This window comes from Lactuca saligna, chromosome 3 (genome assembly GCF_052625555.1).
Source record: "Lactuca saligna cultivar CGN05327 chromosome 3, ASM5262555v1, whole genome shotgun sequence".
In the NCBI taxonomy this organism is placed as follows: domain Eukaryota; kingdom Viridiplantae; phylum Streptophyta; class Magnoliopsida; order Asterales; family Asteraceae; genus Lactuca; species Lactuca saligna.
In genome coordinates, this window is record NC_136419.1 from 3,088,216 (window position 1) to 3,102,746 (window position 14,531).

Sequence of the window (14,531 nt, forward strand, 5' to 3'; positions counted from 1 at the left end):
ACCAATTTGCAATCAAGAATGCTATGAGTACTTCGCGGATCGTCGCTTAGTTGTTAGGATATGTAATTACTCATTAAAATACTATGATTTTGCTTTGGTTATTGCTATAAAGTTTATCGTCATTTTAATAAAAAAAAAAAGTTTATGTAATTTAATTCGTTACACGTTAAGGCCTAAGGGTCTTCTTTATCCACCTCGTCCTCGTCATTTAAATCTTCAAAACTGGCCCTGTTAATAATAATAATAAATGTGAAAAAGCCTTAATAATCATCGATCAGACATTATTGTTTATTATCATGAAAAGACAAATCTTAAAAAATGGTCACTGTGGTTTTTTAAAAAATCAAGTTTAGTCGTTAACTTTTTTGGTTATCCACATTAGTCTCTTTAGTTTCAAAACTTTAATGTTTGGTCCTTCCGTCAGGTGTTTGCTGTTAAGCGTAGCTAACTGTTGTGTTGGTGAAATGGTTTTTTCATACATCATGGAGCATTCTTGAAGAAGTATGATTTTATTAATAAAAAAATAGAAAAATAACCTCACTACCCTCCCCCTCCCCCCCACCCCGGGTTTGAAATTTGTGAGTTGTGATGGGTGGTTTGACCAGATTTAGAATTAGATAATTAGACTATCTCCAACGCATCTCTATTTTTTACCCCATAAATGGAGTAAAAATTAGGTTATAATAATGTTTCATCTCCAACCTTACTCTATTTTTTACCTCAAAAAGTATATATATATATATATATATATATATATATATATATATATATATATATATATATATATATATATATATATATATATATATATATATATATATATATAGTCAAACACACACTCTACTAATTAGATTATAACAAATATATATTTTATAGTTTTTCATTACAATAATATTTTAAATTATATTATCATAAAATTATAACAAAATAAAATGTTTATATATAATAAACTTGAATTAATTATTATTTTATTATGAATAACTATTAAATAAATAAGAGTATATTTATAAAACTTATATATATATATATATATATATATATATATATATATATATATATATATATATATATTAATATGTTTATATTGAGCAAGAAGTTATTAGAATTGACTGTCTTCATCCATCGATGTTTCGGACTGAGTAGGGTTAAGCACTTGCAACACACTAGGAGCATTGGGCTGAAGAAAGATATTAGTTTAGATTAGATAGTTTCGAAACGTGTAATAGATAAATTGTCATTTGATGATTAAATAAAAGAGTATTATTTATGACTAAAGTTATTGTCTTGTGTTAGTTATTTACCTATTGTTTCACTTTGCATATTTTGACTTCCTGAATAATAAGATTATTCGAACAGTCTACAGTCATTCATATGTTGAAAGTAGGTATGAATGAAGACTTTCATGAATAGGTATGTAGACTATCTAAAAGTGTATTAGACATAGCAAAAGTTTGGTGCAACGTTCATGAGCGCTTATGAAATAAGATTTGAGCATTGGATTAAACCCTTGCTTGCTGGCATCGTTTCATGGAATTTATCGCGAGTGATCGTAAGACGATAATATCATATAGTCTTTAAACCTAGATATACGATTTATTGTTTGCAAATTGCTTGTGCATTGATAATGCGTAAACATATCAGTAACTTGATGTTATAAAACACATTGTTGTGCATGATTTGATGAGTGAATAGTAAATGCACATAAGTCGAAGTTTATCTATTCCTTTTATCCTAAGAGGGTAAAAGCGATATATGGGCCCCTCGATGATTTGGTTTGACTTATATGATGGGCCTAGTCAGGACTGAATTGATGTGTTCAATTAAGTTTTATGTCAGACAAATCAGAGATCAAGAAACAAACTGCTAGACAATAAGTATGACTATGTTCCATGTAATTGTTTGCACGATATCTTGAGAACGGAGGACAATACAATCCCTTATCTAAAGGATAGGTTATTGATCAGATCAGAGTTTGACAATGGCTTTTGAGAGCTATGATTGCTAATCGGATCCTGAAGTCATACTTGCAAATTTAGTTATTAGATTTATCCAAGTGGGAGACGATTGGTTTAGTGTCTAAGTCCATAACTATTTTTGGTATGTACTTGACCCGGTTCTAGCATGGTCCTTTTGGGTTGCCTTCACCAAAGCAACTTGACATGATGATTTATGGAGAGAGAGGATATTATGGTTTATTAATATATTATATGAATAACATATTAAAAGAGAAATCATATAGTTAATTAATATTGATCAAGAATTAATTAAGAACTTGATTTTGTGATCAAAAGAGATTAATTGAACTAAGGGCACTGGTATTGCCAATTATAAGATAAATGGATTTAGGCTATAGATCCTTATGGATATAGGGGGTGTGAAATTTAGAGTGGAAGCTCACTTAGATTTCATCCATGGCCTTATTCCATAAGGTTCTTTGGACTGCTTAAGGTCTGAGTCATCCAATTAGGGTTTTGGCTAAAACCCTAACAACACCACTATATTAGGGCATCAGAAATCAACTGCTTGAAATCCTAAGACTCCTTAGAGCCGATTTTGTGCCTCCATTCCCTCTCTTCAAAGATCATCTTCTTTCCTTGGTGTTTGTAAGCCATTAGAGGTATTACACTTGTGATACTAAGCTCTTGAAGTTGAAGATTCTTGCTCCTATCAAAAGATAATCATATAAACTTGTTTTATTTGTAGATTTCAAATTTTGTAGTATGTTAGACTAGGGTTTGCAAGCTTTGGATTATTTCCATGTACAATAGAGAAACCTAGATCCAAAGCTTTAGGGTTTTACATGTGCACATAGGAATGTTCTATTTCACATAGGAATGTTCTTTTGCTCAAAACCCATCAGTAACCACCATTGGAGTTAGTGTTCAATTAAGTTTTAATCTTAAACTAACCTTTCTCTTGATTTAACATAAGTTATGGGGGCCAAAGTGAAAGAAAAATGATTGTTAATCATGTACAAGGGTTAAGGGCTAATTTTCTCATAATTTGAGGGACTAGATTGTAACTTATGAAGTATTTAAGGAATATTAACCCTAAAATTCGAGATTTTACCTGTGTAGCCATCAACTTGTGTGTGTGTGTCATCTTAGGGTTTTTGTGACTACTTAAGCAAACGAGGAGGTGTTCTTAAAGCTTTTAAAGCATCCTTTGGGTAGTTCTTGGGTGGTTGCTTCTTCTCAACTCATTCCTAGAGATTTTCATGAATTCTCAGAAGCTATGTTGATGTTCCTATGAGTTACTTTCTATCTATGTGTAAAGAAACTAAACAACTCAAAGATTTCCCAACTTCCATTTCATTCACTATGAAACAGATGGTTTATACATCAAATCGATTAGAACGGAAACCTTACTACATATACTAATCGAAATGTAGAAAGAATGAAGATTCTCACACACTAAAAATATCTAAGCTCTTACAACTGACATAGAGACTAAGCAATATATACTTCGGATCAAATATAATCAGGTATAACCAGCAACCCGCATGTAAACTCGATACCTGCACAAAACATACACAACACACCTCCACAAATATACAAATATGCAAAACTTACCCAACAATCTGTAATTAATGTTTAAGTTTGTAACAATTATAAAAAACAACATTTCTCAACATCCCCCCTCAAACTAAACATTAATTTGAGAAGACATGAACTTAACCAATTTTTTTAAACACATCAATCATATTAAGCCGATTCACAATATACTCATGTTGAACACTACCAAGTGACTTTGTAAGTATATCTGCATTTTGATTTGAAGATAAAATTTTATTCACTTTTAGTATTTCATTTTCAATTTTTTTCCCTAACAAAATGAAGATCAACTTCAAAATGCTTTGTTTTTTCTTGAAAAATAGGATTTAATGCTAATTTAGTTGCAGACTCACTCTCACAAAAAAATCCACGGGTAAACTTGATTTTATATTCAAATCATAAAGCAATTTTAAAATCCAAATTATCTCACAAGTTATACTTCCTAAAGCCATGTATTCAGATTCAATAGAAGAGCGAGAAACAGTACTCTGTTTCTTACTCTTCCATGAAACAAGAGACCCACCTAAGTACACCAAATAACCAGATACAGACCTTCGACTAATAAGATATTTAGCCCAGTCTACATCAACAAAACCAACCAAATTAAAATAACTAGACTTTGTTAAATGTATTCCCATACCTGGACTAATTTTCAAATACGTCAGCAGTCTGAAAGCAATATTAACATGAGATTTATATGGCTTATGCATATATTGACTCAATAGTTGAACAACATAAGAAATATCAAGTCTAGTCACAGTAAGATAGATCAATTTCTCAATAAGTTTCTGATATTCAGTTATATTGACCAAATAATCAGATTTTTCCAATTCATTCTCTTTTAATGACCAAATTAGGTTCAAGTGGTGTTTTAACAGGTTTACAAGCAAGCATCCCAAATTCATAAAGTAATTCCATACAATACTTTCTTTGACTAAGATAAATCTCATTTTCAGCTTTTAATACCTCAATACCTAAGAAATATTTGAGATCACCTAAGTCCTTACTAAAAAATGAGACTTCAAGAAACTCTTAACATTATTTAATTCAGCTTCATTATTACCAGTCCAAATAATATAAATAAAATACAAATTGGAAAAAAATCATTGGCATTCTTTTTGATAATTGGATTTTAAATTAAATAATGTAAACTTAATTATAATCCATGTGGTAAAAACCAAGTAAATCATTATACATTAATACACAAAAAAAAAAAAACAATTTCAATGTTTCAAGAACAAACATACGATGGAGTAATCTACATTATACCTATGCGGATTAAAAGAAATGGGTCAAAGACTAACAATTTGTTTTATATAAATTAATTAAATTGGTTTTTGAATGAATATACATTAAGTAGATATGCATTGCATATCAATTTGAAAATGAGGTTGGATAGTTTCTGTATAAAGACAACCGATACACATTGCGATTTTGGAATTAATGGGTGGATGTGCTAACTCCAATGAAACAATAAAACACATATAATGTAAATAAAGAATCAAATAACTTACATGTTAGTTTCATGCTTTAAAAAATTCAACAGTCAAAATAATTAAGAATTGACGAAAAGAAAAACGTTCATGTATTGGGGTTTATAGGGTAATTAAACTGGGTAAAAGGTTGAACGTCGACATGGTGGTGGACGATAGTGAGAACGGAGATGATGGTGCAGCCAACGTTTAATTTTTCAGCAGTAGGGTTAGTAGATGGTGATGGTGGATGGACGTTATAAAGGAAGAGAAGATCGAAGAAATATAAATGGGGTTATACAGAAAAATTAGGTAACTATCCATAATTATAGAGGATAAATTAATATTTTATTTAACTAATTAATATCTTAATTAAAACCTAAGATTAATAGTAAATATTTTCTTCAATCGCCCTATTATAATCAAAAACTCTAGAAAAATGTTTAATCGATCAGCATAGAAACGGGTGTAATTGGATGGGGGAGGCGGCGTGATGATAAGGAATAATGGAAGGATAGCAACGAATCGTTTTTAAGCCACTAATTATCAGAGGAAAACATGTGTATTGTAAATTAATCTACAATACAAGAAAATCAAAAGAATGAGGAAAATTTAACGTAAAAAAGTAACATTAGCAAAACAGCTCACTAAATTATATATTGTTTTTAAGAATTTTATGCATTAATGGTAATTATAACTATGAATTATTATTAATATTAATTACAAATAGGAATACAAATAAGTAATTACAAAGACGATATCGAAGAATAATATTAAATATATTATAATGATGTTAAGTAATGATAATGAAGATTAATACTTGAAATATTATAGTGAAGAGCAATGACGAATAACTACAAAGATGAATGGTGATTGCTAATTATAACGATGATTAATATGAAGGTTATTGTGAACATATTATATCGTTGATTGTATGACGTATTTTATGTTATGCAATATGTGAAGTTGATTACATGTAATGTGATGATTGATCGACCCGTTTTGGGATATGCATGTTTTTATTAACATTATACTTATGGTTGGTTCACTTAGCACATATCGACACTTATTATATGTTTGTTGCGTTTATCTTGCATTGGTTCACATGCTTTAAGAGTCTACCGGTGAGACTGGGTTACTTCGGGTAATTACGTTTTGGTATTTCCTTTTGTGGTCAATACCACATTGGACATGTTTTGATTAATGATTCATTTACATTTGGTTTTGACAAACTTAAACTATTTTGAATGTTGTTTTTGAAGGTTAAGTAACGTTGATGATGTTTTTGAAATAATTACTAAATAAGTCTTTCGCTAATGTATTATGTTAAAAGTGTTTTAAAAATAAAATAAAATTTTCAGAGTGAAAATCATGACGTTACACAAAATACAACATCAATCAATAGAAATCTGAAATTCAAAATGATAGTGTAATTGTGTAAAAATAAGAAATCAAAATATAGCATAAATTAGAATCAACGAATGGCATCATCATATAAAAAAAAATCAAATTTCATACTCGAAGAAATCGAAATTTGTATTGTAGTGTAAGAAAAAAAATCAAAATTTAAAATTCAAAATGTTGTTAGGACATAATTTGATTCATAAAGAAATTTTTTGATTTGTATCTCTAAACTCTCAGATTCTCGAACTTTAGAGTTTCAATTCAGTCTTTTAGAAAAAAATAGAACTCAGAATGGTACTTTAGAAATACGAATTGACTAAGAAATAGATTTACGTCTTCGATTATCATGTGGGATGTCAGTTTAGAAATAAAAAATTTGTTGAATTCGTACAAAGGTTAAGGCCTCAAGGGAAAATCGATCAAAGGAAGAGAGAAATTGTAGGATAATGGGATTTAGAAATCATAAAAGAAGAATGAGAAATCGCATAAGAAAAGAAGAACTTAAGTAAACATTGGCTGGAGTCTAGTGAAAAAGAACTCTTGTGTCTTGGATTTTCCATGGAAATCATTGATAGGCGTTAGAAATCGAAAAAATATCATTGCACGCCTCACGTTAGGAAATCTTGCTCCTACTCCCTATTTGGGGTCTGATATTAGTTTGGGTCTTTAATCTAGGCTAATAAGTTAAAAACAATGAGTTGTCAATATATAACTCAATATAACAAGTATAGAATGATGCCCTTTATCATTTAAGTTAAAAACAATGAGTTGTCAATATATAACTCAATATAACAAGTATAGAATGATACTATACAATTTTAGTAAATTAGTATCAATTTTTTATTGTCTAAAATTTAAGCATTTCTAGTGAATTTAGCTTCACCATATATTAGGGTTCTTTGTAAGACTTTTATAATAACACATTTGAATTGATAAAATTATCCATTTTTGGATTAACCTTAACATTCCACTATCATTACTTCGGTGCTGTTTGTTTTTTGGGAAAAAAAATTCTTCAAACCTCTTCTTGTTGCGCGGCACACGCGCGGCACTTTTCATTTCGCAGCTGTTTATTTTTTAGAAGTCTTCAGAGTCAAAAACCTCTGCGTGTGCTATATTTGGCGCAGCACTTGTACTGCCTCTTCCAACCTCCTCTTCTTCTTTTTTTTTTGTTGCTGAAAATTTTATTATATGATGTTGAAATTTTATTTCAATTTTTTTTTGTTTATTCTTATTGATTTTTTTTGTTTTTTTATATTGAATAATGATAGATTCTTGATGAAATATCATTATTTTTTGCTAAATATCTTTTTTTTTGAAATATCATTATTTTTTATTGAAATATCATTAATTCTTACCGAAATGTTATACATTATTAATTTTTTTGTATTAAAAACTATTTTTGATTTATAAAATTAGTTTATTTTAATTTTTTAATATCTGCAGCAGTATGCAGATGTTAAAAAAACAAACACGCTTCTTATTACAGTCTACAGCCGTTTGGTCCACCTCTTCTACTGCAGAGGGTTGCAGAGGTGGTCCGCAGACTTCATAAACTTTTGCTTCAGAAAATCAAACAGCACCTTCCATTCTATGTTGGTAGTGGTCGAAATTGCCATTAAAATCATAAAGGTGGGAATTTCAACCATGTAAAAATGTAACTGAGTTGACATTTGAGGAGGTTATCGACTTATGGTTACAAGCGATTGATCCACATAGTTGAATGTTCCGATGAAGAGGAGGAGAAGACAGAATAGTGAAATGTTCAAGAAAAAAGAATAATTTTATTTAATTCAAAGATGCCATTAAAGGCTTAAGCATTCACAATTTGAGAGTTCATAATAAAAATAAAAAATAAAAAATAAAAAAAACTTTACTAAATTTCAAGCTTCTTCAATTTGTTTTTTTTTTCTATGGGACCACTAATTTTATTTTTACAGTTGTCTGTTTACAATTGGATGAAACGATATGAGATTTGGTACCATACTACCATTATTAAAAAGCTCCTTGTAAGAACTTGTTAGTTTACAAGCTTTTTAAAAAATGAAAAACTTTGTTTTAGAAATTTCCTCCAATAGTTTTTGGAATTTCAAAGGTTCTTCATGTTTGAAAAAGACTCTTAGAAAGTTAGGATTTTTTAATATGTAAATAAAAATCATTAATTATAACAAATATAACCATAATTATATATAAAATATATTTATTATCTAGATCATTAATGCATTAATTTACATTTATATATGGTAACAATCTTTATAATTAACTTATTTTACATTTAATTATAATAATATTAGTTATAATTAATGTTTCTGATAGACACATTAGAAATTCCCTACAAAGTTAGCGATGTTCTTTAAAAAAATAATTTAATACATCATTCTAACTAAATTTGGTAGGTATGATTATGAACAAATTTTAAATACATAAAACCGCCAACAGTTTACATAAATTAGATATTAGATGTGAGACCCGTGTATTACACGGGTTTATTAAAAATAAAATTTTAATATCAATATATAAATCTGAAATATTTTATAATGTAATACTTTACATAACAAAATATAATTTTCTGAAAATTTGTAAAAGAAATTAAATTGTTTGAAGTATTTATGAGAATTTATTACCAATTTAAAAGGATGATTTTATTTCCTTATAGAACTCATCACAATTTTATGGAATTTTTTTTAAGAAAATGGAAATCCCTAAAAAATAACAAGTGGAAAATAACTTCTAAAATTCTCACAAAATGACAAGTATCAAAATGAATGAGAAGATGACATGTGGCAAAAAAAACATTTATTTATTAAAGAGGATATAGCTATCTTATCATGTGAATTTCTGAAATGGGGAAAAATGTCATGTGGTTTTACATCTAAAACGGAATATCTAAAATTTGGAAATAAACTAAAATTTTGGGGGCTGTTTGGCCCGTTGAGAGCTTCTCCTCCATATAAATTAAATGGGACTGAATGGATCAAAAGATATGACTGGGTTTCTTTCCAACATTTTTGTCGACACTCTCCTGCTTATCCCTCAGCTAGGTAGGTGCTCCATATCTCATCATCAGGAGCTAGATATATATCCAGCTGATCCTTCTTTCTATGATATGAATGATCTCACAACAATTCCTGGTATCATCAGATACGATTACGAACCCTGCTAGCACATGAAACTCGAAACACAAATGAAGATTAACCAATGCAATAGATGTAGTTGTTTGAGAAGTACCTACAATTACAAAAATAAAAATACATAAAAAAAAAAAAGACATATATGCATCAAAGGTGGCACAAATCCTCCACCAACTTTGCACTTAATTATGAATGTGGCTATGCACATGAAAGCGAGACCAGCTGCAGGGTTCATAACTTCGCATTTTTGGTCCCAACTCCCAAGTGCATGTGAGATGTGACCAACGAGTTATGTAGTAAGAGAGTTAGGTTAATTTCACAGTTTTCAAGGATTTATGATTGATATATACCATATCTAGCTAGCTAGTGAGGAGAACTTTCATCATATATGGTTTATTCTAATTAACAAATCCGAGACTATTTGATGAGACAAATTAAATTGGGTTATCGTGTGTACATAAGGACTTTTATCACTTTATGTAAATCAAGATTTAGTCAGAGGGTACAAGCATTTATCTGGCGGCATACGGTGTCAAACTCAACACCTCGGGTGATAGCGATATAAATGAAAATACACGTAAAGTTGATAATTAATAATTATATTTGCATTCTGTAAATTTTGCTAAGCATTACACAAAACGTAGCTAGATGGATCGAGTAAGACAGATCGAAAATAATACTAAATATAATCTAAAAGGTACGTTTTGACTTAAACCTGATTAATTAATATAACTTATACATAATACATCCAACATTTTATTGAGTTGATTATATATATATATATATATATATATATATATATATATATATATATATATATATATATATATATATATATATATATATATATATATATATATATATATATATATATATATATATATATATATATATATATATATATATATATATATATATATATATATATATATATATACCAACAATGAATGTACAGGATAGTTAAAAGTGTACATTACTACCACTTTAGGTGAATTTGATATTTTTATTATATTAACAAAATGGCGTGATACAAAAGGTTATTAATTGGATGATTTCGTCAAAGCATACAGGTTGGAGAGCATAAAACATTAATTACTTGTTAATACATTTTGTCCAAAAGATTGATCAATTTTGGTTACATCTCAACCGCTTCGTTGAATTAACGTCCTCTGAAACCTTATATATACTTGTGTTTTTGCTGTGCTTCTTCACACACTTCCTTGCAAGTCATCAGTACTAGATCACTAAGCAAGGATATATGATGGTTTCTAAGCTTTTACTTTTCGCATTTCTTGGCTTTTTAATTTGCACACTTGAAATTGTTGGTGGCAGAAAGCTCTCAGAAGAAGAAACAAAAACGTCAATTGGACACGGTGGAGGCCTAGGTGGTGGAGCAGGATTTGGAGGTGGTGTTGGGGGCAGCATTGGTAAGGGTGGTGGTGGTGGAGCAGGGTTTGGAGGTGGAGGTGGAGGTGGAATTGGTAAAGGCATTGGTGGTGGAATAGGAAGTGGTTCTGGAGGTGGAATTGGTGGTGGAGGTAGTGATGGAGGTGGCATTGGTAGTGGTGGTGGAGTAGGAGGTGGAGGTGGAGGTGGAGAAGGTGGTGGTACTGGTAAGGGTAGTGGCAGTGGAGCAGGAGGTGGATTTGGTGGAGGAGGTGGCATTGGTAAGGGTGGTGGCAGTGGAGAAGGTGGTGGTATTGGTAAGGGTAGTGGCAGTGGAGCAGGAGGTGGAATTGGTGGAGGAGGTGGAGAAGGAGGTGGCATTGGTAAGGGGGGTGGTAGTGGAGAAGGAGGTGGCATTGGTAAGGGTGGTGGTAGTGGAGAAGGTGGTGGCATTGGTAAGGGTGGTGGCGGTGGACTAGGAGGTGGTATTGGTAAAGGTGGTGGTGGTGGTGGTGGTGGAGTAGGAGGTGGAAGTACCGGAGAAGGTGGCATTGGAAAAGGTGGTGGTACTGGAATAGGAGGTGGTTCCGGTGGTGGCATCGGGAAAGGTAGAGGTGGAGAAAGTGGTGCTATCGGTAAGGGTAATGGCAGTGGAGAAGGTGATGGCATTGGAAAAGGTAGTGGTAGTGGAACCGGAGGTGGTTCTAGAAGTGGAATTGGTGGTGGCATCGGGAAAGGTGGAGGTGGTGGAATAGGAGGTGGTTATGGAGGTGGAAAAGGTGGTGGCATCGGGAAAGGTGGAGATGGTGGTGTAATAGGAGGTGGATATGGAGGTGGCATTGGAAAAGGTGGTGGTAGTGGAATAGGAGGTGGTTCTAGTGGTGGAATTGGTGGTGGCAACGGGAAAGGTGAAGGTGGTGGAAAGGGTGGTGGCATCGGGAAAGGTGTTGGTGGTGGAATAGGAGGTGGTTATGGAGGTGGAGGTGGAAAAGGTGGTGGCATTGGGAAAGGTGGTAGTGGTGGGATAGGAAGTGGATATGGAGGTGGAATTGGTGGTGGTGGTGGAGAAGGCAGCGGCTTTGGCAAAGGTAACGGTAGTGTAGGTGGTGGTTATGGAGGGGGATTTGGTGGAGGAGTAGGAGGTGGGGGTGGAGGTGGTGGAGGCTTTGGAGGTGGTGGAGGAAAAGGTGGTGGATATGGTTATGGTGCAGGAGCCGGTGGAGAGTCTGGAAAAGGAGACGGAAGCGGAAGCGGAAGCGGAGGAAGGTGGCCTTGAAACCTATATCTGTTAAAGCCTGTCGGAGCAAAACTTATGCAATAACCAAATCTATAGTTAAAATTAAATAAGCATGCAATCGTTTTGTATTTTCTATTACTTTTTTATGTATGGCATATCACATGAGATGATAATAAAGGCTTGAATCCAGCTTACTACGTAAGGCTTCATCCATTCTCATATTCCATATGATCATTTCCTTCTGAAAAGGTCTGAACTTAAAACAAAACAATCCATCTCAAAAAGATGAAAGAGTGTAATTAATAAACAGACACATATTTATGTTGCATACCTAAAAGAGCTTAAATCTATAAAGTCTTCGTTGGACTTTCGAGTCCAAACACACGGTAATTATAAGTAAAAAAAAAATATCTTTAACAAATTCATTAATTAAATGCCGGGGGCAACCAATACGTACCTGCTACTGATTATGAAGTCATTTTCCAACAATTAAAGGACACTATATATAAAGTTAAAGCAATCGTGGCCAAACCCTCGTAAATGCTATGAAGCTTAAAGTCCAAGTAGGCCCCCATGGACCATGTCAATATGTCATGTGGAGACACATGTTAGCTATAACACAATGCATTAATGATAGCAGAATAGCATTATCATCACTACTATCACCATCATATAAGATTTTATAAGTAGGAGGAGATTTTAGTCTTGATCGTTGGACTTTTCAGAATTATAGTCAATTTGTTTGAAATCAAAATCTTCTAAGTATTTTATGTTCATGTAATTGTGAAAAACATGATCACCTACAACTATGAAGTTAACACTTTTAAGACGGTTATTTTCTTCATCACTTGCACGAGTTTTTAATATAACCTCATCTAGGTGGGTTAATTATTTAAACTTAAAATCTTATCATTATCCATAAGCATTTGTTAAATGGCTTATAAGTAAATTTGAGAGACAATATTTTCATTGTATGAACATATTTTATTGGTGATCAAGTATTTTTTTTAGTAATATTACTCATGAGTGTAAATATTTTTATTTATACTCATGCTTTGCATGGCACAACAAGAAATATAGGTATTAGGGGCGACGCTATTAGAGACGACGGGGAGTATTAGGGACGACATGCGACCAGGCGCCTTCGTGTCGTCGCTAAAAGATTGGAGTCGCCGCTAAAGGGTCGCCTCTAATAGTCCACGTTGGCGATCCGTGTGACTTCTCCAGAGTGAATCGTGGTCGTTCGTTTTTGATCTGATCCAACGGATAGGGTTTCTCCATACCAAGGTAATAGCGACGACGTTAATAGAGACGACACCGTCGTCGCTACTAGTCACCAAAAAAAAAGCGGGATATCTTCCCTCCAACTTGTCGCCCCAATTGCCGTCTTGTCGCCGCTAAAGGCTCCATCGTGTTTACCTTCCCATCGTGTTTCAGAACAGGCGACAACAACACTAAAGGCTCCATCGTGTTTACCTTCCGACGATTTTCCAGTGAAATACTCCGATCCTCTCGATTTCTTAGGCGACCACCACCACAAAGCTTCTCCTTTCTCCTTTCCTCTTCACTCCCCCCCCCCCCCCCCACACACACACACACACATTTGGCCCAGGCTGCAGTGATACATTTTCCGGCGACAACACTCCGATTTTCCGGCATTTACAGCAGCAGTAGGTGCTCCCTTCCCTCCTTTCTCTTTCAATTTCTTTTCTATAACGAATTTGTGTGTTAATTTTGGATTTTGGTGTGATTTTGGTGGTTTCACAGCAACATCTCGGGTGACACCACCTCTTCTCCGGTGATACCACATCTACTCCGGCGATCTTGACCACCGCACCACCACCTAATCGATTTTCAATTTCCAGGTATGTTTTTTTTTTCTGTTTTTAAATGTAGGTATAAGAAATGTTGGGCTTTATATGTGAAATGTATATGTATATGTATATGTGTATTTGGATATGGAATGTATGACTATGTATGAAAAATGTGTGTATATGAGTATTCGCATGTGAAATATATATGTATGTGTATTTGTATATGAAATGTATGTGTATGTATGAAAAAATATATGTATAAGAGTATTTGTATGTGAAATGTATGTATATGTGAAAAATGTATGTATATGGGTGTAGATATATGAAAATCTCTATGTTAAAATGTATGTATGTATGTATATGAAATGTGTGTATTTGTATGTGAAATGTATATGTCTATGTGTATATTTATATAAATATGTATGTATATGTGTGGATATGTATGTAAAAATGTGTGTATATGTTTGTATATATATATGTAAAAATGTATATGTGCGGATATGTATGTAAAATAAATACATCATAATAGATAA

At 32.4% G+C, this 14,531-nt stretch overlaps 1 protein-coding gene across 1 annotated transcript; it reads left to right on the forward strand.

The window, feature by feature from the left end:
• Positions 1-10,644: 10,644 nt before the first annotated feature.
• LOC145034256 (uncharacterized) lies at positions 10,645-12,386 on the forward strand. Its single transcript, XM_078982630.1, has one exon. The coding sequence runs from the start codon at positions 10,820-10,822 to the stop codon at positions 12,221-12,223; it is 1,404 nt and encodes a 467-aa protein (XP_078838756.1). The 5' UTR covers positions 10,645-10,819; the 3' UTR covers positions 12,224-12,386.
• Positions 12,387-14,531: the final 2,145 nt, after the last annotated feature.

Bases quoted from the DNA above. Each gene is read 5' to 3' on its own strand.
- LOC145034256 (XM_078982630.1), top strand. From the start codon at position 10,820: ATGATGGTTTCTAAGCTTTTACTTTTCGCATTTCTTGGCTTTTTAATT.